This window comes from Sciurus vulgaris, assembly GCF_902686455.1.
Source record: "Sciurus vulgaris genome assembly, chromosome: X".
NCBI lineage: Eukaryota > Metazoa > Chordata > Mammalia > Rodentia > Sciuridae > Sciurus > Sciurus vulgaris.
The window spans coordinates 122,579,055-122,606,947 of NC_136471.1; the positions used below are offsets into that span (position 1 = coordinate 122,579,055).

At 38.5% G+C, this 27,893-nt stretch overlaps 1 protein-coding gene across 9 annotated transcripts in view; it reads left to right on the top strand.

Annotated features, from left to right (window-relative positions):
• The first annotated feature begins 269 nt into the window (after window positions 1-269).
• BCLAF3 (BCLAF1 and THRAP3 family member 3) overlaps window positions 270-27,893 on the top strand; it is a 63,018-nt gene continuing 35,394 nt past the window's right edge. For 6 of the 9 annotated variants that reach the window (XM_079122876.1, XM_079122877.1, XM_079122878.1 and 3 more), the window contains exons 1-4: window positions 271-414; window positions 18,276-18,350; window positions 21,551-22,120; window positions 22,495-23,157. In XM_079122876.1, the coding sequence (XP_078979002.1) occupies window positions 18,310-18,350; window positions 21,551-22,120; window positions 22,495-23,157 (1,274 nt within the window). In that variant the 5' untranslated portion in view covers window positions 271-414; window positions 18,276-18,309. Of the gene's footprint in view, window positions 415-460; window positions 611-18,275; window positions 18,351-21,550; window positions 22,121-22,494; window positions 23,158-27,893 lie in introns of those variants that run through there. The other 3 variants (XM_079122875.1, XM_079122882.1, XM_079122881.1) reach the window with 3 other exon arrangements.

Here is a 27,893-nt window from a genome sequence, read left to right on the forward strand (position 1 = left end):
TCGGGCATGCACTGCGTTTCTTTCTTCCCGCCCAAGGGTGGGAGTAAGCGAAAGCGCTCTAGTTGGGCTGGGCAAGCAGGAGGGTGACAGAGGACAGGACGCAGGCGTCCTAAACAGCGGTCAAGGTGGGAACGGCCGGCAGAGGGCGCAGGCGCTCTGGCCGGAGCAGCCTGGGCGGAGCATAGTCGTTGGGAGACTGGAAGGGTCGGTGGGAAAGCTGGCTCAGCGCGAGGCCGCGACAGTGGGCGGGGTGGGGGCGGGGCTAGGCGGTTCCGGAAGGAAGTGGTTCCGGGTCTTGCGGCCCGGCTGAGGTAGTGGTGGTGCCGCTGCCTTGGGAGGCAGCGGCCGTGTGAGGGGCGAGGCCCGAGGGGCCGGCGGTGGCGGCGGTGGCGACGGCGGGGACTTCCAGGCTGGGTGAGCGACCCTGAGGAACAGGCGGGGCATAGAGGCCTAGGCCCGCAGGGAGGGCGTGTCCACCGCGCGGGATGGGCGGTTCTCCGGATGGCGGTTGGGGCTGCGGGGAAGATGCGGCGGTCCGGCACAGGTCGGGACTGCTCCCCAGCCCCCCTTCGATCGCTCGGCCAGTTCAACCTCGGGAGTGGCAGCCCAGGTTAGGTTCCCAGCCGATGATTCCCCTGAGTCTCTCTGGCTTTTCGGCCGGTGTCTTCCCTCTGGTGGGGCGACCTGGGCACCTGCCTACGCGACCCTACTCTTTCCCGGTCCTCAAGCAGGCTGCAGTCCCCGCGGTTCCTAGCGTCTGTCTTGGGGGGCGGAGGGAAGGCGGTGTCCGGGGACTATGCCCTTGTTCCTGAGGCGGTCCCGGACACGTCGCCTGTGGGATCTGTGCCTACGAGCCCCCGCTTTGTCCTCGTGTAGTGCTTCTGCAGAGCAGCGGCGTCTTCTCCTGATTACGTTGAGAATGAGTAGTGAAGGCTGCTCTTTATCCTGCATTACATAGTAAAACTTGTCTTTTGGGAAATGTATACTGAAAATTGGCGCATCTCATGTGCTTCTCTAGGATGTATTTGGGAAACTGGGCCAGTCCCAGTCAGGACTGTCCTGCTAGTAGGTCAGGAGGGAAAAAAATGGGAGAGAAACTTATACCCCTAAATATTTTCCTTCTGAGGTGCTTTTCAAGATGCCTTTTAGGTGATTGCCTTTCTTTTCTAGAGCAGATTACAACCTAAAGGTAGAGATCAGTGTCACTCAAGCTACTGGTCAACGTTTTAAGCACCCTTTTAAGCGTTTTTTTCACCTAAATGCGAACAAATCCAAAGGAAAAACTGGAATTTGAAAAGGTTTTGCTGTGGGCTCATAATGCGTGCTTTTATTTTGTTTGAAATGGGGTCGTGCTATGTCGACCAGGCTGGTCTGGAACTCTTGGGCTCAAGCAATCCTCCCACCACGACCTCCAGAGTAGCTGGGACTACAGGCGGGCAGGGTGGCAAGTCAGGCTAGAGTGCTTTATTCTTCAATGGTATTTTAATGGTCATAGTACAGTAATGCTTTATTTATTCATTTTATCCCCCCCCCTGCTGGGGAATCCTACGCAGGGCCTGGAACATGGTAGGCAAGCCACCCCACCAGAGCCACACCCCCAGTGATGCCTTATTTTTAATAGTATTTTTTTAAAATGGCTGCAAAATTTTTCGTTTGAAATCCCTGCAGTTGCACAGCCTCCTCCATGAAACCTTTAACATGCCTTATTAGAAACATTTATATAAAGAAAAACATTTAGCAAGCCATTCACATACAAAACTTTAAAAATATACAAAATCACAATGAAAAATTCATGTATTCATGTCTGCACAGAAATTTCTGTGCAGACATGAATACATGAATTTTTCTGAAGTAAACTCCTTTGTAATTGCTTTTTTCCAACCATATATCATGCCATCATATGACTATGATAATTTATTTAATTTGTAATTCGACATTTTTCACTACTTACACACACTGTTTGATAGATGTTCCTTAGTGTAAATTCCTAGATGCTGGAGTTGTGGAGCAGAGTATACACATAAATAGTTTTATAAAAACAAATGTGTATTGTTAATTTTCACTGTGTAAAGGCTGCTATTTTTTGCAATAATTTGTGAGTGTCCTTACCCATCCTATCAAAAGGTAAAATTTAAGGATTTCTATAGAAAAATGACCCATTTGTGTTCTCTCCAATCAAGTACAAGCATCCTTCTCTGGTTATCACTTTTGTTCTTATTTATTGACAGCAATTCAATTTCTCATCTTTTATTCCAGCTTTACCAGTTTAGTAAAGAAAGGTTATCTAGTTGAACAAGGAACTTAAAGTCAGGATTTCCTTGAATTCCACCATATCTGATTACCTTGAACAAATCACTTAGCTTTTCTAAGGTACTAATTCCTCAACAACTAGGGGTTATGTGTTTGCCTTACCTTTCCTGTAGGGTGGTTTTGAGGGTCAAATGAGACATTTATGGAAAGTACATTTAAACATACTTTGTCTTGTTGCTTTTGATACCATCTTATAAAAATTTCAGAGCACAGAAACATCCTGAAGTTTGTAAATTTTAAAGGAAGTTTCTAAATTCAGAAAGCTAGTCCATTATGGCACATGCCTGTAATCCCTGAGGCTTGGGAGGCTGAGGCAGGAGGATAGCAAGTTCAAAGCCAGCCTCAGCAATTTAGCGAGGCCCTGAGCAACTTAGCAAGACCCTTTCACAAAATAAAGAATAAATATGGGCTGGGATGTGGCTCAGTGGTTAAGCATCACTGGGTTCAATCCCTGGTACCCCCCCACAAAATAGCATCAGGGTGCAGGGTATGTAATTCATTGGTGTAATGTGTGCTTAGCATGTGTGAGGTTCTGGGCTCAGTCCCCAGCACTTCAAAGGAAAAAAACTTGTATCAGAGTTATTAGGAGAATGAATGAATCTGCACAAATCTTTTTTTTTAATTAATTAATTTATTTTTTATTGTAAACAAATGGGGTACATCTTGTTTCTCTGTACATGAAGTAGAGGCATACCATTTGTGTAATCATACATTTACATAGGGTAATGGTGTTTGATTCATTCTGTTTTTTTTTTCCTTCCCCCCCACCCCTCTTTTCCCTCTATACAGTCCCACCTTCCTCCATTCTTACCTCCCTCCCACCCCCCATTATGTATCATCATCTGTTTATCAGCAAGATCATTCATCCTTTGGTTTTTTGAGATTGACTTATTTACTTAGCATGATATTCTCCAATTTCATCCATTTGCCTGCAAATGCCATAATTTTATTATTCTTTATGGCTGAGTAATATTCCATTGTGTGTGTGTGTGTGTGTGTGTGTGTGTGTGTGTGTATACACACACACACACCATAGTTTCTTTATCCATTCATAAATTGAAGGGCATCTAGGTTGGTCTGCACAAATCTTAAAGGAGCAAGTATTAAAAGACACCATGTAAAGCTGGGCAGATATAAAGGTAAATTAAACACAGCCCTTGAGCTTATGATAAAGAAAACAGTCTTTGTGCCCTACAGGCTACAGGCTGTCCAGGTAGCTTGATTTAACTGCTTTCCAAATTTAGATGGCAATTTTAGATGTGATGGAGGGTGTCAACTACTCTTGAGTGTGTTAAAGCACAATTCTGCTGATTGAGCTTCTATCTGAGCAGGTGACTGGGCAGTCTCCACAGGGTCATTTTTCTGAAAGTAGGAGTTGCAAGGTTGGGGAAGTGTTAGAATTGGAGTTCAAGAACCTGGATTCTTGTTTCAGGTCCTCTATGTGGGACAGATAGTTAACCTTTCTCAGGCTTGTTTTTCTCACCTATGAAATTGGGGGTAATTCTAATTTCTTCAAATGCTTGTTATGAGGATTAAATGAGATAGTATTTGTCCAATGCTTTGTAAACCAGAAAGTGCTGTCACTCATGTGGTTTTTCTTATCCACCAGTCTTAGCTTCTCAGGGAAGGAAATTAGTTTTTTTCCAACTTTGTGTTCATAATCACTAGTTGTCACTGGCACCTAATAATGTTTACTAAATTAACATAGAATTTGACCACTGATAAAAATGTATTTTGAATCAATGAAGAAGATAATAAATAAATATGGGATGTTGGGAGAAACTGTACCATTTAGAGTTAATAGTAAGAAATCAAAGGAAACAGTTCACTAATGGGACCTAGACTCATCTCTACTATGCCTGTCATTCTCTTTTAGATCCTTAACACCAAATAGTTCCCTCCTTGTCAAGAATAAAGCTACTCAAGTTGCTCCATTTCAAGACCTGCTCCCTAAACCCCTCATCACTGGGCCCCCACCAGGCTTCTCTCCTCACCTTCCCAGACAGACTGAAGGAGTTAATAACTGGCTTTCTCAGTCTCCTAAACTTCCGCTTATTACTTAGGCCATGTGCATGATCTCTGTGCAGCATTTTCCACAAAAGTCTCCCGTTTTGGAACATCCTTCTTTAGTTCTAAGATTCTGTGTCCCAGGGTTTTCTTCCTCACACAAAGTTCCTTCTCATTCTCTTTTTTGCTGGTTCATCTTCCTCCAAAGGTTGATGTTCCTACAGGACTTGATCTTTCTTGTGCTGTGCCATCTCTGGAGTAATTTATAGAGCATTAAGGCTATCTTGGTGTTTGGAGGCTTGGTAGAATTCCCTGTGAAACCATCTGGGCCTGGTGCTTTTCTTGGGATACTTCCTTAATAACTATTTCTTCTATGAAAACTGGTCTTTTTAAGCTTTCTAATTCAAATATACTATATTTTGGAGATCTGTATTTTTATAGTAAAATATAACTTTTATCTGGATTTTCAAATTGGCAGGTACCTACAAAGCAGTCTCTGATGACTTTCCAATTTTTCTTCTATTTCAATGGTTATTGCCTCCATGCCATTTCCCATTTTGTATATCTGTTTTCTCCCATTTTTTCTTAATAAAAATAGTATAGGAACTAGAAGAGATCAGTAAATGCTTGCCTAGCATGTACAAGGCCCTGGGTTGGATCCCTAGCACCAGGAAAGGAAGGAAGAAAAGAAAAAATGAGAGAAAGAAAAGGGTTGTTATATAGTATTTTATCTATTTTGTTGTTTTAATAAATAAAGAATTGTTGGTTATTAATTAGACCTATTTTAAAACTGTCTTCATTCTTTTCTTCTACTTTATTTATTTTGGTGTTAAGGATTGAACCCAGGGATGCTTAACCGCTGATCCACATCAGCAGCCCATTTTTATTTTTATTTTTATTTTTTGAGACAGGGTCTCTCCCTAAATTGCTTAGGTCCTCTGTAAATTGCTGAGGCTGGCTTTGAACCTGCAATCCTCCTGCCTCAGCCTTCCTAGCTGCTGGAATTACAGGTGTGCACCACAGCATCTGGCTTCTACTTTTATTTTTATTAGTTCTTTCCATGTTCTTTGTTTTGGTTTACTTTATTATTTGAAGCTTTTTTTTTATCTTGGAGATGAAGTGATTTAGTTTTATTGTTTCATTTTTACTGATAAAATGTTTAGCACAATGAATTTTCCTTTGATCACCGCTTTAAGTGCATCCCACAAACTCTGAAATATAGTGTTTTCATTGTTGTTATTTCTTTAAAGATCTGTAATTTCAGTTGGAGAATACCCAGGAGTTGTTTAATAGGAGACTTTTAAATTTCTAGGTGGGAGGGCCTTTCAGTTCCTTATTTTTGTTAGTAAATACAGTATTGTTTATAATATTTTCATTCTATGGAAATTACTAGCGTTTTCTTCGTGACCTAATGTATTATTATTTTTGGTGAATGTGGCATGACATGAGAAGAAAGTGTATTCTCTAGCCTCAGAATGTAGAGTTTGATAAATATTGAGATATACTCTTGATTATATTATTTAGATATTCTACCTTCTTATTTTTGGTTCACCTCATTATGTCTTATGTCAAGAGTGGAATGGTGTATAAAGTTAAAATCTCTTATTAACGTGTTTCCTTTTCTTTCTTAGGTTTTTTTTTGGTTTATTTTTTAAAATAACGTCTCTGCATTGTCTAGGCTGGCCTCCAACTTGTGATCCTCCTGCCTCAGCATCCCAAGTAGCTGGGATTATAGTGTGAGCCACTGTGACCCCTTATTAGTATGTTTTTTGTTTCTCCTTATATATCATGTAGTTTTTGTTTCATAAGGATGGTTGCTGTGTTATATTGATATGAATGTTTGTATTTATTTGTGTTAAGTCTTCATGGAATGTGATTTTTAGCATTTAAAAAGTTTCTTTCTGTATCATGGTTAATGCTTTGGGACTTGAATTCTGCAGGATTACTAACCTTACCCTGTTTTCATTTCTGTTTGCCTGATATAGTTTGTCTTTTGGTTTTTAACTTTTTGGAATCATTTTGTTTTAGATATGTGTTTTGTAAAACTCCTTGAGTTTAGTTCTGTTAGCCAAATTGAAAATTCTTATTTCAATAGGTGAGTTAAACCCATTCATATTTATTGTTACAACAGATATATGTATGGTCTCAATGATATCATAATATTTTGTTGCCCAGCATGGTTGTGCATGACTTGTAATCTCAGCAGCTTGGGAGGCTGAGGCAGGAGGATCTCAAGTTCAAAGCCAGCCTCAACAATTTAGTGAGGCCCTAAGCAACTCAGGGAGATCCTATCTCTAAATAAAATACAAAAAGGGCCGGGGATATTGCTCAGTGGTTAAGTGACCCTGGGTTCAATCCCCAGTGCCCCCCTAAATAAAGAAAAAAATTTTGTAATTATTTACATTGCTATAATTGCTGTTTCTTTCTCTATGAGAGGTGTATATGTTGCTCTTCTATTTTTAAAAAATATTGAAAGGGGCTTCGTATTTGTTCTAATGGTTTTTCTTTCACACTTAACCCTTTTTTAATGTCCTTACTTCTCTGCTTATTTATCTTTGTGTGTGAGAGAGAAATACATAGTGTCCCTTGTGATCAGAGAATAGTGATAAGCAATGGTAGTGTTCTGTATCTACTTCCAGCTCCTCCTTACTAAAGAGCTAACATAGCTGCTGTGGCCATGAGAATAATCTGTTTGGTCTGTTCAGGTCTGACTTCCTCTTTTCTCTGATCTGCTAATTGCCCTCTTGTTCTGTGGGCTCTGAATAGGTGGAGTTCTGTGCTGGGAGTGTGATTTCTTTGTTGCAAAGGTCTTCCTGGAGAATTTTTCTTCTTTGCATTTGTAAATACTGAATTCACATTTAGTATGAATCTCTCTATCCACACAGTGCACCCATTTAAAGTGTACACTTCAGTAGTTTTTAGTATATTCATAGAGTTGTGCAGCCATCACCACAGTCTAATTTTTCAAAATGTTTTCCAAAATGGCTGTATCATTTTACATTCCCACCCAGCAGTGTATGAGAGTTCCGTTATCAGTACATCCTTCAAACACTTGTTATTTTGAATTTTTTCCACCTCCAAAAGAAACCCTGTATGCATTAGCCATTACTGTCTATGTCCCTATTCCCTCCCCCCACCTAAGCAACCACTAGACTACTTTCTATTTCTATGGATTTGTCTGTTCTGTCTTTTTCACATAAATGGTATCATACCATATATGGACTTTTGTCCATATGGCTTCTTAGCATAGTGTTTTCAAAGTCCATCCATGTTGTAGCATGTACCAGTACTTCATTCCTTCTTATGGTCAAATAATATTCCATTGTATGGGTATACCACAATTTGTTCATTCATTTATTTCTCAATGTATACTTGGGTCGTTTTCTACTTTTTGGTTATTATAAATATGCTCCTATGAACATTTGTATACCATTTTTTATATAGACTTACGTTTTCATTTCTCTTGGGCATATACTTAGGTGAGGAGTAGTCAGGTTATATGGTAACTTTATGTTTAACTTAGAAACTGCCAAACTGTTTTTCAAAGTGACTATGCCATTTTACATTCCACCAGTGATGTATGAGAGTTCCATTATCTATCATTGAAAGACATGTTATATTGTCTTTTTTAAAAATTATACCTTTATTTTTTATTTATTCATTTTTATGGGTGCTGAGGATCGAACCAGTGCCTCACATGTGCTAGGTAAGCACTCTACCACTGAGCTACAACCCCAGCCCCTAATCTGTCTTTTTGATTTTGGTTGTCCTTATTGGTGTGAAGTGGCATCCATTAATGTTTCGATTTGCATTTCACTAGTGACTAGTGATGTTATATGCTTACTAGACATTTTTATATCTTCTTTTGAGAAATGTCTGTTCTTTACCTTTGTTTACTTTTTAATTTGGTTATTCATTTATTACTGTGCTGCCTTTTCACCTTTTTTTTTAACTTGCAGTACTGGGGATTGAACCCAGGACCTCACACATTCTAGGCAAGCATTTTACCATTGAGCTACATCCCAAACTCTTCTTTTTACTTTGTTTTGTTTTGTTTTTTGGTACTAGGGATTAAACCAGGGGTGCTTAACCACTGAGCAACATCCCAGGCCCTTTTTATTTTTTGAGACAGGGCCTTACTAAATTGCTGAGGCTGGTCTTGAATTTGTGATCCTCCTGTCTCAGCTTCTTGAGTGGCTGGGATTATAGGTAGGCACCACTGTGTCTGGCTTTTTCTTCACTTTCTTTTTTTTTTTAAATTTTATTTTAGTTGTAGGTGGACATAATACTGTTATTTTCTTTATTTATATGTGGTGCTGAGGATTGAACCCAGTGCCTCACACAGGCGAGGTGAGCGCTCCACTGCCGAGCCACATCCCCAGCCCCTCTTTTCATTTCCCTTTTTTTTTTGGCTTTGAAATCCATGATGTTTTATTTACAACAAGTAGATGGTAGTGCAACAGCACTCATTGATGTTTATGATTCTTTTCACTTTCTTGATGCCATCCTTTACAACGTAAACATTTTGAATTCTGATGATATCCAATTTATTTATCATTTTCTTTTGCTGCATGTGTTTTGGGTGCCATATCTTAAAAACCGTTGCCTGATCCGGGGTCCCAAAGATTATTTTTTCTTATATTTTCTTGTAAGTTTTGTATATTTGGCTCTTACATTTAGATCTTTGATCCATTTTGAGTTAATTTTTATGTATGGTGTAAGGTTAGTCCAAACTTCATTCTTTTGCTTGTGGATATCCAGTTGCCTTGGCATTGTGTGTTGATTTGTTTAACCTCTTAGTATCTAGTGAATTACTTTCCCCCCAATATCCTTAAACTCTGTCCCTTGCCTACATGGTAATGAAGCTGTTTCTATTATTCCTCTCTTCTCTTTCTTTTCTCATTTTTTAGTTGGCAGTATTTCAACTGTCACAAATGTGGCAATTCTACATTAATTTCCCACTCTTATCCTCATCTTTCTTTTAGTGTTATACATGTATGTTTACATACGTATTTGTGTATATATGTGTGTGTGTGTGTGTGTGTGTGTGTGTGTATATATATATATATATATATATATGCATGCTGGGGATTGAACACAGGGCCCTTGTGCATCCTATAAATACAGTCTACCACTGAACTACACCCTCAATCCCTTCATATACACACACACACACACACACACACACACACACACACACACACACACACACACACACACACACATGCACATATATTTTGTTCCAGGGATTGAACTCATGGGCACTTAACCACTGAGCTACATCCCCAGCCCCCTTTTTAAATTTTATTTAGAGAGAGGGTCTCGCTAAGTTGCTGGGGCTGACTTGGAACTTTCAATTCTCTTGCTTCATCCTCTGGAGTCTCTGGGATCACCGATGTGTGCCACTGTGCCTGGCTCATATTTTTATATGCTGACTCTCAGTCCTTTTTCTGACTTTCCCCAGTCATAGTTTGGTTGTATGAAGCTCATTCTGTAGTAGAATTCTCAGGAAGAGCTAGGAAGTACTGAATTCCCTATGTTCTTTTATGTTAAAAACTATTTTTTTGTCACCATGATATTTGAGGGCTAGTTTGGCTGATAAAAAATCTTTGGTTCATACTTCCTTTCATTGAGTTGCTTTTTCCCCCCAGTACTAGGAATTGAACCCAGGGCCTTACACATGCTAGGCAAGCACTCTGCTACTGAGCTACATCCTCAGCCCCCAAGTTGTTTTTTTTTCTTTTTAATGCTCTATTTTCACCTAGCTTTGTATTTTTGTTTTGAAAAGTATGATGATGGTCTAATTCTTTTAGATTTAAAAGTTATTTTTTGCTTGGGAATCTCAATAATTTTATCTTTATCTTTGAATCAAACAATCTTTACTATGTCTCAGAGTTGATTGTTCTGAGTTAATTTTTCCTAGGTACTGGTGAGCCCTTTAATGTGTTGATTTGGGTATATAAAATATTTTTCCATTTCTAGAAAGCATTCTTGAATTATAATTTTAAATATTAGTTCAGTTCTATAATACTGTTTTTCTTTAAGGGCTATAATAATACAAATATTTCTGGGCTGGGGTTGTGGCTCAATGGTAGAGCACTTGTCTCACATGTGTGAGGCACTGGGTTCAATTCCTTTAGCACTTTGTAATTTATTCTTCACCTTTGAGATAATTTAATCTTTTCCATTTTTTTCCCTTAAGTTCAGTTAACTTTTTTCCTTTCATTTGCCTCTGCTTTTTGTTTGTGTGGCTTTGGTCTCTTGCTTTTGCTTTTGTTTGTTTGTTTGTTTTGTTTTGAGATAGCATCTCATTTTGTTTGTCTAGAATTCCTGAACTCAAGTGATCTTCCTGCCTCAGCCACCTGAGTGCTGAGACTGTAGGTGCTTGCACCACCATCACTGGTCTATTTCTGTTGTTAGGGGGTGATAATTTGTTTGGTCATTTGCAGTGCTGGGAATGGAACCCAGCCTCATACCTGCTAGGCAAGTGCTCTACTACTGAGCTACATCCCCAACCCTGTTCTTAGTTTTTAATTCCTAATTCAAATCTCAAATGCTTTTGAATATACAGTATTTAATTCTATTTGACACACAGACTTAGTTTTCTTCTGCTTCATGTTTATTTTTTTACTGTTTTTCAGGTTTTTTAATTTGTTCTAATTAGTTATGCATGACAGTAGAATGCCTTTTGACACATCATACATAAATGGAGTAAAACTTCTCATTCATCTTATTGTCCATGATGTAGAGTTATACAAGTCGTGTAATCATATATGCATATAGGGTAATAATGTGTGATTCATTCTATTATCATTCCTAACCCCATGCCCTCTCCCCTCCCCTCACTTCCCTGTGCTTAGTCTAAAATACCACTGTTCTGCCCCCCCCCATTGTGAATTAGCATCTGATTATAAGAGAAAACATTTGGCCTTTGGTTCTTTGGGATTGGCTTATTTCACTTAGCATAATATTCTTCAGTTCTATCCATTTACTGGCAAATGCCATAATTTTATCCTTCTTTAATGCTGAGTAATACTCATTGTGTATGTACACCACAGTTTCTTTATCCATTCATCTGTCGAAGGGCACCTAGGTTTGTTCCATAGCTTGGCTATTTTGAATTGAGCTGCTATAAACATTGATGTGGCTGTGTTAGTATGCTGATTTTAAGTCCTTTGGGTATAAACCTAGGAGTGGGATGAAAAATATGGAATGCTTCATGAATTTGCTTGTCATCCTTGCACAGGGGCCATGCTAATCTTCTCTGTATTGTTCCAGTTTTAGTATATGTGCTACCAAAGCAAGCACTCATGTTTATTTTGAGAGGAATTTTCCTTAGGTGAGAAATTTTCTTTCTGCTTGTCAACACATAGGTGCCATCAGACTTGAACATTTTTGTAAATCTCATGCCTATGAGGTAATATCGTATTATTTCGATTTTATTTACTGGATTCTTAGTAGGATTGAGTATCTTTTTATATATTTATTGGACATTGGTGTTTCTTCTTTGTTGAAAACTAGAAGGATGGAGCTGACATTTGCTGAGATGGAACAGACTGTAGGAGAAGATTCTGGAGGGAAGTCAGTAGTTTGCTCTTGAATATGCTTATGGCATCCAGTGGGCTGTTGCACGACAAGTGCAGAGGATAGATGAGGGCTGGAGATACAAACCTAGAGGTTGCTAGTTTATAGAGTATTTAAAACCATGGGACTGAATGAGTGTAGATGGGGAGAGAGTGTAGACTGAGAAGGTCAAAGACTGAAGTCAGTCAGTCAGAAGAGATTGGGTTCATTATGAAGGATCAGGGCTGGTGAGCGGGGAACACGAGGAGAATCTGGAATAAGAGACAGAAGGGATTCTTGTGGAGGTAGGAGGAAAACCAGGAAAATGTAGTATATTGGAATCCAAGTACAGAAATTATTTCCAGAAGGAAAGTATGTCCAGTGCCTTTGGTAAGTTGAGGAGGAGGAGGGAAAGGAGAATTACCTATTGGCATTGGCAACATGGATTTCATTAGTGATCTTGGCTAGAGAAATTTGCTTCCATGATGGGGTGGAAGCCAGGTTGATGAAGAGGCCAGCAAGAAGGGGATAGGAAAGATTGGAGATAATGACTAATAGGAAGTCCTTTTGAAGAATTTGGTTGTCAAGGGAGAGATAGGGTGGTAGCCCCAGGGGGTATGGTTCCATAGAGATGGGAGAATCGTGCAAGGTTGTGTGATGATAGAAAGGATGTCATGGAGAAGGGAAGGGATGTTGTGGGAGGAAGTGAATTGATGGAGCTGGGTCCTTCACCTGGGCAAGGGGGTGTGTCCAGTATCCCCCTGGTAAGGTTGGTGGCTTCTTTTAGCACCTGCATCCTCTTCAATATAATCCTGGAGTGTATGACTCCCAGCATATCTTTTCTATTTTCAGGGGCCCATAGTTTCCTTCATTGCTCCTGACTCTTTATCTGAAGTAGCAATATCATCTAATTTACCTTTTGTTATTGACATCTTCTTCCTGGTCATAAATCCTGCTATTTTCTTTACTCTTAAAGCTCTAGTCCCTTTGATTAAATTTGCTGCTAACAAGTAAGTTAAATTTAAATCAGGGATCAGTAAACTTTCTCTAAAGGGCCAGATAATCAATACTTTGTTTTGTGAGCCACATAAAATTTCTATTGCTGCTGCTTCTTTGTTTTCATCTTCATTGTCTTCTTTCCTTTAAGAATGTAAAAATCATTCTTAGTTCAGGTTGTACCTTTAAATTAATCCATTTCTCTTATCCATTAATCTCCAGAACTAGAACTTTTTGTTACAACTGATGTGTACTAAGTAATCGCAAAGTTAATATTTTAAAAATACCTTTATTGAGATATACTGGTTTTAAAATACCTTTATTGAGATATACCTATATTGAGTATGTAATCAAATGATTTTTGGTGTTTTTGCAGAGTTGTACAACCATCTCCATAATATGTGATCTAATTTTAGAACAGTTTCATCACCCCAGATCTATTTTTTACAGCTGTGAGGTATAACTTATACCCAAAATTACCCATTTTCAAGTAGTTTGAATTTTATAAAGCTAATTTTAATATTATCCCAAAGGAAATATTCTTAGGAATCCTTCTTTTATCAACATGCAATAAATATGACTTGTAAACATTATTCCTAAGTGATCTTCACTTTTGCCCACAAACCAATGGTTCTGTAGTCCCTGAACCAGCTACATCCACATCACCTGGGAAGTTGCTGGACTTGTGACCCACGCTTAGGCCTGCTCTCTTAGGGGTAGGGCTAAGAAATCTGTGTTTTAATTAACCCTCTGGGTAATTTCAGTGAATACTATAAAGTTTGAGAACCACTGATTTATTACTGTGTGGAATTGCTGAGTTGTGGGGTATAGGCATGTTCAACTTTATTGGATATTATCATACTGCTTCCAAACTCGTTATACTTGTATATATTTGTCCTGGAAGTATACGAGAGTTCCTATTGTTTTATATCCTTGCCAACACTTCAGAAAAACAACTTAGAAGTATTTTGGTCAATCTGACAGGCATAAAATGGCTATGATCTTTTTTTTTTTCCTAATACCTTTATTTATTTTTATGTGATGCTAAGGGTCGGACCCAGTACCTCACACATGCTAGGCAAGCGTTCTTTCGCTGAGCCACAACCCCAGCCCCCATTGTGGCTATGATCTGTCTTTTAATGTTTTTTTTTTTTTTACTTGTCAATGGCTCTTTTTAATTTTATTTATTCATTTATTTATTTATATGTGATGCTGAGGATCAAACCCAGGGCCTCACATGTGCCAGGCAAGTGCTCTACCACTGAACCACATCTCCAGCCCTGTGGCTATGATCTTAATTGGCATTTTCCCATTTACTAATGAGGTTGTCCATCTCATACATTCATGGGTTATTTGAGTTTTGTATTCTGTGATGTGGTATTTGGAGTCTTTTGTCTATTGAAATAAATAAAATTGTGTAAATAAATATAATGTGTTAAAATAATTATAGAACAAACCCATAATTCCCAAGACAAAAGAAACTATGTGGAGGTGCAGGGGACCAAGGGAAGCCCAGGGAATATGATGGTCAAGTAGTCCTGAAAGGATAGGGATTTGTTAGACAGACTGAGGCAAGGCTATCTCTGTGGTAGGAACAGCATGCCTGGTCATGGAAAGCAAGTAATGTGGTGTGGTAGACTAGTGGGGTACCTGGAGGAAAAGAGTCCCATAAGGTGAGGGGAGAAAGGTAGAAAGCAATTAGATGGAAGTGTAACTGAAATGACTAGATCGAAGGAAAGGATATATGATTAGTTTCAGTTTCTTACATGTCTCAAGGTTACCCTCCATCAGACATTAGGGACATGCAAATCAAAACCACATTGAGATTCCATCTCACTCCAATCAGAATGGCAAATCTAGAAAGAATACAAGCAACAATAAATGTTGTCAAGGATATGGGGGAAAAGATACACTCATACATTGCTGGTGGGACTACAAATTCGTGCCACCACTGTGGAAAGCAGTATGGAGATTCCTAGAAAACTAGGAATGGAACCACCATTTGACCCAGCTACCCCACTCCTTGGCCTATATGCAAAGGACTTAAAATCTGCTTTCTACAGTGACACAGCCACATCAATGTTTATAGCATCTCAACTCACAATACCTAAACTATGGAACCAACCTAGGCGCCCTTCAACAGATGAATGGATAAAGAAAATGTATCTATGCACGATGTAATATTACTCAGTCTTAAATAAAAATGAAATTATGGCATTTGCTGGTAAATGGATGGAACTGGAGAATTTTTTTTTTTTTTTGCGGCGCTGGGGATTGAATCCAGGGCCTTGTGCTTGTGAGGCAAGTACTCTACCAACTGAGCTATATCCCCAGCCCCGGAACTGGAGAATATTATGCTAAGTGAAATAAGCCAATCCCAAAGAACCAAGGGCCATATGTTTTCTCCGATATGCAGATGCTAATTCACAATGGGGGTAGAGAGAATAGAAGTTATTTTGGACTAGACAGAGGGGAGTGAAGTGAGGGAAGGGGGTGTGGGGGTCAGAATGATAGTAGAATGAATCAGACATTATTACCCTGTGTGCATATATGATTATATGTCCTGTGTAACACTACATCGTGTACAACCAGATGAATGAAAAGTTTTACTCCATTTATGTGTGTGTCAAAATGCATTCTACTATTGTATAACTAATTAGAACACATTTTTAAAATATTTTTTAAAAAGATATTCAGAAATGTGAATCCCAGTGATAAGTTTTTCAGATTTATAAAAAAGAAAAATAACCACTGAGATACTATGTCATACACACTGTGGTTTGGATTAGTGTCCCCCAAAGGTCCATGTATTAGTGTCTCCACTGAGTTGGGGACTACTTAATTATAATAGCAGTGGTAGTGCCTTGGTCTCTAGGGTGGCACTATTTATTATACTTTAGTGGAACCTTTAGGAGATGGGGCCTAGTGGGAACTCCTTAGGTCTTTTGGGTTGTGTCTTGGAAGGGCATTGTGGTACCTCTTGCTTCCTGACCATGAGATAAATAGTTTGCTCCAACATGTGCTCCCTGTTCTTGCTGTCCATCATGTCCACCAGAGGCCCAAAGCAATGGGTTCACCCAGTCTTGGATAGGAAACCCCCAAAATATGAGCCAAAATAAACCTGTTCGGTTTATAAGTTAATTATCTCAGGTCTTATTATAGTGATGGAGAATGGACTAACACAGATGACTATAATAAAAAAAAGATAATAAATGTTGATGAGGATATAGAAATATTGGAAAACTCATAACTGCTGGTGGGAAAGTAAAATGGCACAGCTACTTTGGAAAACTATGGTATTTCCTGAAAAAGTTAAAAACAAATTTACCATATGACCAGGCAATTCCACTCCTAGATAGAGAATGAAAATATATGTCCACACAAAAACCTGTACAGAAGTATTTATGTAAGCATCATTCAAAATAGCCAAAAGGTGGAAACAATCCAAATGTAAAATGAGGGGTGAATGAATGAACAAAATGTGGTGTTCCCATACAGTAGAATATTATTCAACCATAAAAAGAAATGAAGTACTAATAGATGCCGTAACATGGTGAACCTTGAAAACATGCCAAGTAAAAGAAGCCAATCACAAAAGACCACATATTGTATGATTCTATTTATGTGAAATATCCAGAATAGGCAAATCCATAGAAACAGAAAGTAGATTAGAGTTTGACAGGGGCCACGTTGAGAGAGGAGTGGAAAGTTCCTGTTAATGGGTTTCTTTTATGGGGATGATTGTTCTAAAATTAGACTGTGTTAATGGTTGTACATCCTTGTGAATAACACTAAAAACCACTGAATTGTGTACTTCAAATGGGTTGACTTTTTGTCATTGTGATTCTCTCTTAATAGATTATTTTGTTAATAAAATAAAATGGAAATAAAATTCAATTCAGCCTCCCCACATTTTGTTTTTTCACCATTATCAGCAATATTTTCTGTTTACCCTGTGCCCCACACCCTTTTTAACTGATGTCTACACAGTAACAGTTATACTTTGGTATTGGTGGAAAAACTAGAGTGACAGCTTATTTATATTTTAATAATCACCCCAGTATCTTCACAAATTTACAACATAGAGGTAAATAATATAGGAGACATATAGCTACTCATTCTGTATTCTTTGCACGGTGGCTATATTATATGATTATTCATGGATGCATGGCAACAATTTTGAAAGCTACTAGGGCTTTGGAGCCACTGAGTTGGGAACTACTTAATTATAATATCAGAATTGAGATGTAAATAATGGCTAGTTTAGAAAATTATACCCTAATGATGTATTTTCAAAATTCAGTTCCTGAGGTGATCATTTTCTCTTAAATACTGAAGGTTGCTTGAATAATACAGTTTCAAAGTGACTTTTAAAATGTACTTATTTGGGTTGGGAGTATAGCTTAGTGGTAGTGTTCATGCTTAGCATGTGCGCAGCCCTGGGTTCAGACCCCAGCACCCACCCCCAAAAAAAGAAGAAGAAACATCATAGGAAAAAAATCAAAATAAACTAAATGTCTAATAATGCTTAATTAAGTTTTGGGTATGTATATTTATCTGGTGGAAAATTAGGCAGCAATCGAGTATTTTAATTAAGAATTGCAATTCTTGTAATCTAGCAGTTTAAAAACAGGATATATTTTGTATCTGTAAACATTTTGGCTGTGATTATATGAAGTATTTATGTACATGGCAAATGACAGAAAGGTAGTAATGAATGGTTGTATTCAGATAGAGGAATTCTGGGTTATTTTTCCCTCTTTTTGGAATACTTATTTAGCAGTTGCTATGTGCAAGACCCGAATAAGCTCTCTTTATGATTTAACTCAGGGGTTATCAAATTACAGTGAATTTGGTCTGCCAGGCCTATTCGCTTTTGACCTTTGAGCTAAAAATCATTTTTACATTTTTATTTTTTAAACTAATTTTAACAATATAGCCTATTTAACCCAATATACCCTAATAATAATTTTAACATTTAATCAGTATTAAGATATATTAATTATATACTATACATTTTTTTAACCAGGTCTTTGAAATTGGATGTGTTTTTTATACTTACAGCACATCTCAAAGTGGTCTAGACATGGTTTTGCATTTTTAAGGAATCACTTTTTTTTTTTAAAGAGAACAAATTTAACAGAGAACTTAAATTGCCTACAAAGTCTAAAATAGTCACGATGTGGTGCTTTACAGAAAGTTTGCTGATCCCTGATTTTATTCATTTTATCCTGACAGCATTCCAATAAGGTGGGTGCTATTATTATCATCCCTATTTTACAGGTGGGAAAAGAGAGGTGCAGAGGGGTTAAGTAACTTTCTCGTGGTGGCATTCACCATGTTTTAGAGCAGATTGCAGGCTCTCTCTATAAACTTGCTAATATTGTGTTTCTTTGCAGTGTAAAAAGTGGATAGTGGCTCACGTGTCAAAGGATGGCACGGTCACGATCTAGATCCCCCAGGTGGAAACACAGGTGAGCAGTTCTTAGTTCAGCAGAGTAAGCTTGGAGTTGGGATGTGCTATGACTTTGAAATTCACCAGTACTGGTTTAAAATCTATTTTAATAAACTCATGGGACCTGGTTATTCACAGTAGGTGATTTAACATGGTAGAGGTTGTATTTCTAGATTCTAGGAGCTGATGGTTTAATTATGACTGGCAGCTAGACTTAATTTATCATAAAAATGGTCACAGCAAGGGAGAGTGAGAAACATCTTTGAGAGTGTTACATTTTTAAAAATTCTTGAGTGGTTCAGAACTCTTCAATGTGCATTTCATTTTTTCATAATCTGTATGTTTGAAGAAATGTAAAATTAGAAAATAAAGAGGTTCCAGTTTCCTCTTCATGGTAGAATAATAGTTTTGAAGAGCCCAATTGTATTTCAGCTCTCCTCTTTTCTGGTGGGTAGTTATCAACAGTACATATATATATAAATAGACGAACAGTTCAGGTTCTGTTGTACCTGCTACAGCCAGGTTCTGGGGCTTCCATCTTCTGTGGCCTCAGCAGGCACACAGGCTGGCTGGAGATACTGACATGATAGCCAGCTATGATACAGTAGGAATGGTGCTGTGCTACTGATTGGGACCAAAGCCTTCTGGATCTACAGGAAAGGAATCATTCTGTGTTTGTGGAGGGAACTAAGAAAGTCTTCAAAAAAGAGATGACAATTTTAGCTGGACATTTAAGGATGGGTAAAATTTCTAAAGACAGAAAGAGTGAATAAAGTATTTTGGTGAAGGGGGAGAACAGAAGCAAAGGCATAGAGCTGTAAATGCAATTAGTTTGTCTTAGGACTTTTGAAAAGGACCATAGTTACAAACATAAGAGGCAGGCCGAGATTTTCATGTTAATGTATCTTGGCCACTGTACTTATTCATTAGTGACTCATCAATCAGCTCTTCAACAGTTTTCATTTTGTAATCCACAAGACCAAATTGTAATGGGGAAGAGCTTCAGAAAGAAAAGGGAATGTAAAGAAACAAAGAATTTGGACATGAAAGGTATCACAGAGGTTGTTTTGTTTCACCCTTTTGTGTTAGGTTCTGGTGAGGGACACAAGAGACCCTGGGAAGCTTAGCCTTCTCGATTTCTGGATTTCTTCTTAGGTTTCTTTGTCAAGAACTATAAAGGGTCTGATATTTTATTCTACCTGCAGTCTAATGTGTTAGCTTGCCACAAAGCATTCCTGGGTTAGAGACAAAAGCCTTTATTACTCATACTACAGTAGGCAGTTTGAGCTTTAAGTTCCTATCATACCCCCTACCTGCTTACCCTCTAGGTCCCCTGAGGGCCAGCACTGCAGAGTAGCTGGCTGGGTGGATGATGCAAAGCAGTGGGATTACCCATTGTCTTTGCGAACAATGGGATTATGGCACAATTGAGGAACCTGAGTCTCCTATGAATACCCCGCTAGCCTTTACCTTAGAGGAGAGATTATTTTATTATTCTGGGCAGCAAACAAACCAGCCCTCTGTCCCTGAGGGAGTCTCTATCTCTATTTCCAAGGCTGTTTGCCTTGAAACAAAAGCTGTCAGTGCCTCTGCTCATAAGACTTGCCTTGCTTTGCTGAACTCAAGAGACTAGAGAAGTTGCTCCCAACAGACTCCAGTTCTCTTGTCCCTTTAGGAGAATCAAATATGATAACAACCTTTCCAGCAACTTCCAAAAGAAAGGGGTGCTATATAATAAAATATGACATAAAATATAGTCTCAAAGCAGTTTTTAATGTGAAATGAGGATTAAAGTAAAACTTTAAGTATTTCCTTGAGTCTGCAAGGCTGCTACCTCTGACTGCCAGCTTTTCTCCTTGGTAGTGAAAGAGATGGACTCTTCCAGGCTACCTTTAGAGACCTCTTGTGATGAGGTATAGCCGACTGGATGGCAGAGTTTCTGTTTCAGTGAAATAATGCTGGTATGTCCAGCTTGGTGACTCCAGAGGGAAATAATTTCCAGGTCTAGTATATATGTTCCAGTAGATACCCAAGTAAGATAGATCTGCTTCCTTTATTGTATGGAAAACACAGAACTTGTCACTGAAAGGAAAAAGTCACTTATGGTTGCTCTAACTCTGTGGTACCTTCTGAGAGGATGGTAAAAAAGCTGCAAGGTAACTTCCTCGTTGATTAGAAGACATTCAGGGAAGAGATTGAGGCAGGTCAGATTGGGTAATGTCCTCAGGTACAAAATTGAATTTTACCGTGTTCCAGATAGTGGTGCTCCTCTCTCTTATCTTTGAGGCTGGGAAACCCAGACTGGTTTCCCTGGATACAGGAGCCTTCCTCAGTGGGAATACAAGACTTCATGTTGGCAAGGCTGAGGTACTGGAGAAGGTAGATACAGAAGGCATGTGTTGTCCCTGGAGACCATTGTAGCTGCATTAAAGCACACTTTCACCAAAGTTATAAGCTGTTTGAACATCACATCTTTCAGTTGATATGTAAGGGAGCAGGAGTGGGAAAGAAAAGCAACTTAACTGTGGTAGAAGTACTTAGGGCAAAACTGAACATAAGATTCAAGTCTTAAGACTCTTTTCTGTTCCCTCTCCCTGTCGCCTGTTAAGTATATGTAACTTACTTATTGATACAGCTTTAGGAAAGAGAATAGACAATCAATTGGAGAAACTATGGGGTCAATAATGTATCTGAGTTTAGATTGTAGCATCATTGGATCTTAGAATGTGACTAAATTTCAGAGGCTGTGTTGGTTCTTCAGACACTCTTGTACATGTTTGTGTGAATCTGCTCCTTCTGCTTATTTCTTACTTGGCCATTGACTCTGATATAAACTTTTGCTGATCAGCCCTTCAAAGTCACTGCATCTTTTTTTTCCCAGTACTTTGCTATTAGCAGCCTTCCAAAATGGATCTTGCCATATACCAAAGCTGGTCCTGCTTTAGTAGGGTGGGCATACTCAGCCCGTTTTGACATGCATATGGAATACATTGGTTCAGATGGAAAGAGTGTGCTTGTCAAATTGGGTAGTACTATTATCAGACCACCCCCCCCCAAGTGTACAATTCAGAATGTATATATGTAACAAATTGATGAATTTATTTTGAGTAGGAGAAGCAGTGGAATTGTAGGAAAGGCAAATGTTTTAGGTAGGTCATATTAAGACAAACAGTTTATTGTCTTAAAATGGGCTAAACTTTTCTGTGTTTGTTTACATAGGTCTTTATCACCAGTACCTAGAAATTTTGAATACTACAAGCAAAGATATTCTCATGGGCATTATGACTGTGAATATAGAAAATATCCGAAAAGACCTGTTGCTTGGAGAATGGACAGTGAGAAACATGAACAGAATAAACAAAGGATTCCCCCTCGTGGAAATCTATATTACCGATCTTATGAACATAGATCACCTTCCCCTGAGATAAGAAACTCTGTAGAAAACTTTTACACATATAATCCTCACCGAGTGTATTCACCTGGAAGAGGGGATGGTAACAGAAGATCTCAGTATATGCCCACATACTCAGAGGGTGTACCCTACATAGAGCATGAGAGGAATTGTTATCCCCAGAAAATGCAAGGAAGGTATATTCCTGATGACCGCAGAGTTAGAGGAAGTGGGAGAAGAGGGAAACCACCTCAAAGGTCACTAGCAGATTCCTTTAGACTTGAAGGAAAGTGGCATGAAGATGAGTTGAGGCACCAGAGGATGCAAGAAGAAAAATATTCCCAGTCACCTAGAAGAGGCTCAGAAGACTTTGACACAAGGAGCTCTTTTCAGAAGAGGTATAGGAAAACATTAAACCTGGGTAATTTGGTATAAAGTCTCAAGTGAAAAAGTCTGTTTACTTTGTGGTTGAAGATAACCACCTTGAAAAGCTATTGTTTAAAAAGATAAAAAAGCATTGTAATATAATTGTGGTCTACTGGTAGTAGTGAAATTATTTCTTTTTAGAATAAATCATGTTGAGGCTAGAATGCTTTAAAAAGATGGTATTTTCCTCTTTAACTACCTTGTGCCTCTATGCAGGCTTGTGGGATTATAGGTTATCTTTACTACTGCGTTCTACATTTAAAGCCATGCTGCCCAACATTCTACACATATAAATTCTCACTTTCTTCTCTGTAGTGCAAGTGTAAACTGCTTTATGTCAACACAGGTATCCTGAGGATCGTGATTTCAGAAAATATGGACACACATCAAAAAGACCTAAAGACGTGGCAAGGTATGAAAACAGAGAGCCTGCCAGGAACCCAAAGTGGAAGCCCGAGCATTTTCCTCCACCTTACCAAGAAAAGAAAGATCAGCGGAACCTTGGACCGCAAACTCACCGATATGCTGAGAGGGAATATCCAGAGACCAGTTCAGCAACCAAAGTGTCCTATGACTATCGCCACAAGCATCATAAGCTCTCAGAAGGTGACCAGGACTTTTCTGATGGGAGAAATCAGAAATACTTGAAAGAAGAAGATAGAAAACACACTTCTCAAAAGGGCCCTGTAGGTAGAGAGTCTGATTGTTTTAATGCTGGAAGAGGGAGAGAGACTGAAGATGGGCAAGTCAAAGAACTTTTTAAACCATCTAAGAAAGACTCTGTGGCCTATACTCATTCAAATAAAAATGAGGTTGATTTGAAGCCCTGCAATGACAAACGAAAGAAAAAATTAAAGAAAGAAGGGGAATGCAAGAAGGAGAGCAACTCCTCCAGTAACCAACCTGATGCGAGTCAGAAACTTCCCGATGTGAAATCCTCATCTGTCAGTATTAGGAAGAAATCACTTACAGTTAAAGTAGATGTGAAGAAAACAGTAGATACTTTCAGGTATTATCTTCATTTTTTTCTTTATGATGTTTAATGAATGTTTCTGCCATCTTTATTTGCAGCTTCAAAAATGGTATTGCAGGCCATATAGCCCATCTGGTAGAGTGCCTGCCTTGCATGCTTGAGGCCCGGGTTCGAGTCCCCAGCACTGTCGGATTGTGGAAAAATGGTATTAATAGTGTGCTTAGAGTCCATCAAGTGGTGGAAAGGATTGCTTGGATTTTTCCCCAAAAGCCCTGTAATGAGGATGAATCTTGTGATTAGTAATAAATAGAAGAAAGACCAATGGAGTACAGGTGGGGGTTAGGAGGGAAGAAGGAGGAGCGGGAAGATGACAGCAGGAGGTTGAAACAGCAAATTATGTTGTATGCATTCCTGAATATATCAAAATGAACCATACAATTATGTAAAACTATAATGCATTAATATAAACAAAAAATTTGATCAGCTATGCTTTTTCTGTTTCTCAGTGTACTTGAAATATTTCATGGTTTTCGTAATGACAAAAATGGTTAAGATATACAATGTTTTGTGTGGTATAGTGGAAACTGGGGGACAATTGAATTCTGTGTTGAGTAGGTCATTATTCTTGTAACCCTTAGTTTCTGTCTATAAAAATTAATATTCAAAAGGTAAAAAAAAAGTGATCTCATGTCTGCATGTTTCCACATCTTATTTCCAGATGCTTCCTGGGTGCAGGGCATTCTGAGGAGTTGTTTCTCTTCATGGATTTGTGCTGCCAGGTTTTCCTTTCCAGGGATAGGCTGGGTGGAGTTCAGAGCGATCTTATTCTTTGCAAAGTTTCTCAGAGCCTATGTTCCCTGTTGCCTGACATTCAGAGAATTTTTGAGTGAAAAGGTTCTGATTTTATAGAGTAGGAAAGTGAGGCCCTGAGAGATGAAGTGACTATGTCAGAGTGGCTGGAATTCAAATTCACAACCTCCCATGACTCCAAGAGGCAGAGAACCTAGTGTCATTCCTGCTGCCATCTCAAAACAACTGGACTTAACTGACTAGATTCTCCTAGGTAGAGGAAATTAGTTATAACCTAGAAGATGCTTATTTATAAGACATTTACTGTAACTTTTAATGATTCTTAAAAAAAGTAGACTGCTGTTGTAAGAGGTTATAGTCTAAAGCAAGCTCACATACTTTGTTCCATTATGAATATTATCTCCATTTATGGATTCTGAGAATAATTTAAGATGATGCAGTTGGCTATGTTGGCTAAATCCGTTCATCACCTTAATACACTACCAGTATGTGAATGAAAATGCGATGGACATGCTGATTTGGTACATTCATATTCACAGTTGACTCCTATTTGTATTTAAACAAAACAAGAAAATGGTAGGGAAAGTGTAGGATGTGTATGGGAAGGGAGGTAAACCCAAGGTCTTGATTTTTTTGTGGGGAGAGGGCACTTGCCCGCCCTATTTTGTATTTTTTATTTAGAGATAGGGTCTCACTGAGTTGCTTAGCGCCTTGCTTTTGCTGAGGGTGGCTTTGAACTCACGACCCTCCTGCTTCAGCGTCCTGAGCCACTGAGATTACAGGTGTGCACCACCATGCCCAGCAAGGTCTTGATTTTTTAAGCAAAATATTTTCTGTTCCTTTTCTTCCCGTTAAACATAGCAGTCCTCCTTCCACATACTTTATTTACATTCCTGTACTTGGAGAAAATATTCTAAAATACACACATATATATTTATATGTGCTTAAAATGAATTAATAAGTTGTGGCACTTTTGAAGAATACTAGAAATACCAAATTTGAAGAGTTTTATTTTACTGGACCTCATAAGATACTGTACATTTAATTTTATAATTTGATATGAGACGTGGAAGCTTGATCTTCATCATGGATCACAAAAAATGAGCTTCCCAAAATGGAGGCTGCTGCACTTTGTTTTAAATTTATAAACTATAATTATATGAAATCTCATCATCTATCAGTGGGGCTTGGCAGTGCATGTTTGAATACCTGCCCAGGGCCTGCAGGATGGCTTGTGTAATAAAGAGTCTCGACTGCAAAACCTCTCTGTTCAGAGGCCTGAATAATAAATTAACTGAACAAATATGTGCGTCTTTTCAGTATGATAAAGCATTATAGTCAACAAAAGCTTTCTCTCTGAGTATAATTATTTGTTGATGAATGAAATGCAGACAAGATTTGTGGGTTGGATTTAATTATGTAGGGACTGAAGAGGTATCCACATAAAACAAAAGTAGCTAATGCCCTCAATAGAATTATGTTTTCAATTATTAACATAAATTAGATTTTTCTTTGTTAAGAAAGATTAAAATAATCATAGAGGACAGAGAAAGTTTTATCTGTTGGTTAAAATTGAGAGAGTTTTTCCTCTTTTTTAAAAATACTAAGATGGTTATTTTGTGCATTTGTTTTCTTAACTTTGATCAAGTACTATTATTTGTTCTTTCAGTTATTGGTATGGTTAAAAGGTACCACCTAGTGATTTTTCTAGATTTCAGTTTGTGTCTAGAACAGCAGTAGGTAGACACTTGCTTGAATGTTCATTGTGTAGTTAGTACAGCTATTAACAAAGACTATTCTAGTGACTCACTGTCAGAAACTTCATTATCAAAGATAGAAGGTATGTGAGTCATAATTGTATATGTTTCAGAATGTAAGTTAGGGAATTACAATATGAACATTTCTACTAAGATTATTGTGTACCCAAAAGATGAACTGTTGTATACATGTGAAAGTCTTAAGACAGATGAAGTGAGTTGTTGGTTTAATGTTGGGTCAAATAGGTGAGAGACTGACCCTTGGCTAGGGTAAGAAGGAAGTGGAAGGGAGGAGAGAGGAGAAAGTGGAAAGGAGGAGGCAGTTCTAGTTTCTGGAGAAAAATAAGCTGTTACTGATGAACCCAAGGTGCCTTTAATTTCCTGAGATGCTGGTACAAGACACCTGGGATACGGAAGGTTGGCTACCAGAGTTGATGGTGAGCCGAGTACATCAACCACATTTGCATCTCTTCCTTTGTTTACCACTGAAGAGATACAAAGAGGACCTCCCTACCCCAATCAGATCTTTCCCCATTCTGAAATGAGATGAGGTGGGTGATAGGGCCCAGAGGACACCTGAATTCTGACACTCTGAGGAAATGAATTCAGCACAGGTGGGGAACAATGTGAAAACCATAGCTAGGGTTGAAGGAAGGTAATCTAACCACTCAAGTTCACCTATTATGGGCACTGTTCAGCTGGAGGCAAAATACGCTATAGGTGGAAATATTTGCTCTTATGTAGCATTAAAAATCTAAAGCTTTTCCCCTCTAACATTTCTTATATACATTTTTTAAAAAAATTTATAGTTGTAGATGGACAGAATGCCTATATTTTATTTGTTTACGTTTATGTGCTGCTGAAGATCAAACCCAGTACCTTACACATGCTAGGCAAGTGTTCTGCCACTGAGCTACAGCCCCAGCCCTCTCATATTTTTTTAAAATAAGAAATTAATTGATAGACAGTTCCCTTTCATTCCTGTTTTTTGTTTTGTTTTATTTTGCTTTTTTTTTTGCATGTACCAGGGATTGAACCCAGGGGTGCTTAACGACTGAGCCATATCCCCAGCGCTTTTCTTTAAGTTTATTTAGAGACAGGGTCTCTCTGAGTTGCTTATGGCCTCACTAAGTTGCTGAGGCTAGCTTTGAACTCAACTCTCCTGCCTCAACCTCCTGAGCTGCAGGAATTACAGATGTGCATCACTACGGCAAGCTTCATTCCTGTGTTTCACTCTGGCATCTCTTTGTGTCTTTCAGGGAACCTAGTAGAGGGAGGTAAACATTCTATTAGGGGTTCTGGTGCACAGGTTTTGGTCTTCTTGTGGGCCACTGAGCAGCTCTGTGACATTGGGCAGGTCACCTGACTATACTCTTTTGGCCCCAGTTAACCTGCAGTTTCTCCAATCCTGCTTGAACTGACCATGTGTTGATAGCTATGGAAGCTGAGTTGACAAGGCACTTGGAGACTTATATAATTCTCTGAACTTTTGCATATTCATATTATTTACGAACTAAGCTTTTAGGGGCTTGGGTTGTAGCTCAATGGTAGAGTGCTTGCTTAGCACATGTGAGGCACTGGGTTCGAGCCTCAGCACCACATAAAAATAAATAAAGTACTATGTCCACCTATAACTAAAAAAATTTTAAAAAAGAACTAAATATTTTAAATTAATCTGAATTAAGCAAAAATTATAAAAAGTAAGCTAAGAAAGCTAAAAATCAAAAGTAAATTGGCCTCAACTAAAATGTTAACATCTGTTATCTCCTTAGCTGAAACATTCATTTCAGAGTGGTCACATCATTTTCCATTCAGCATTTATTTATTCACTGTGTATTTTTTAGAGGACCCATCTTATTTGAGACAACCTTTTGGGATACTCCAAAAGTATAGGCTGCATAAGATTAGTTTGTTTTTCTCCTTTGGTTTTATAGATGAATAGGGTGATGTTGGCAATACATAGTACAGAGTGATTCATGGGGTGGTGTGTAGCTGAGCAGCAGAACAGGAGATACTAGACCAGGAGATTCAGGGAAGGCTTCATGCAGGAATTGACATGTGAGCCAGGCTTTGAAAATTTGTGTTTTAGGCACATCAAGATGAGGTGAAAGACATTTCATAGTTAAAGTTTAATGAAGGCAGAAAAACATACCCAGGAACTTTGAGCTGGGTGCTTCTGAAAAGGGAAAGAGAGAAAGTATACTA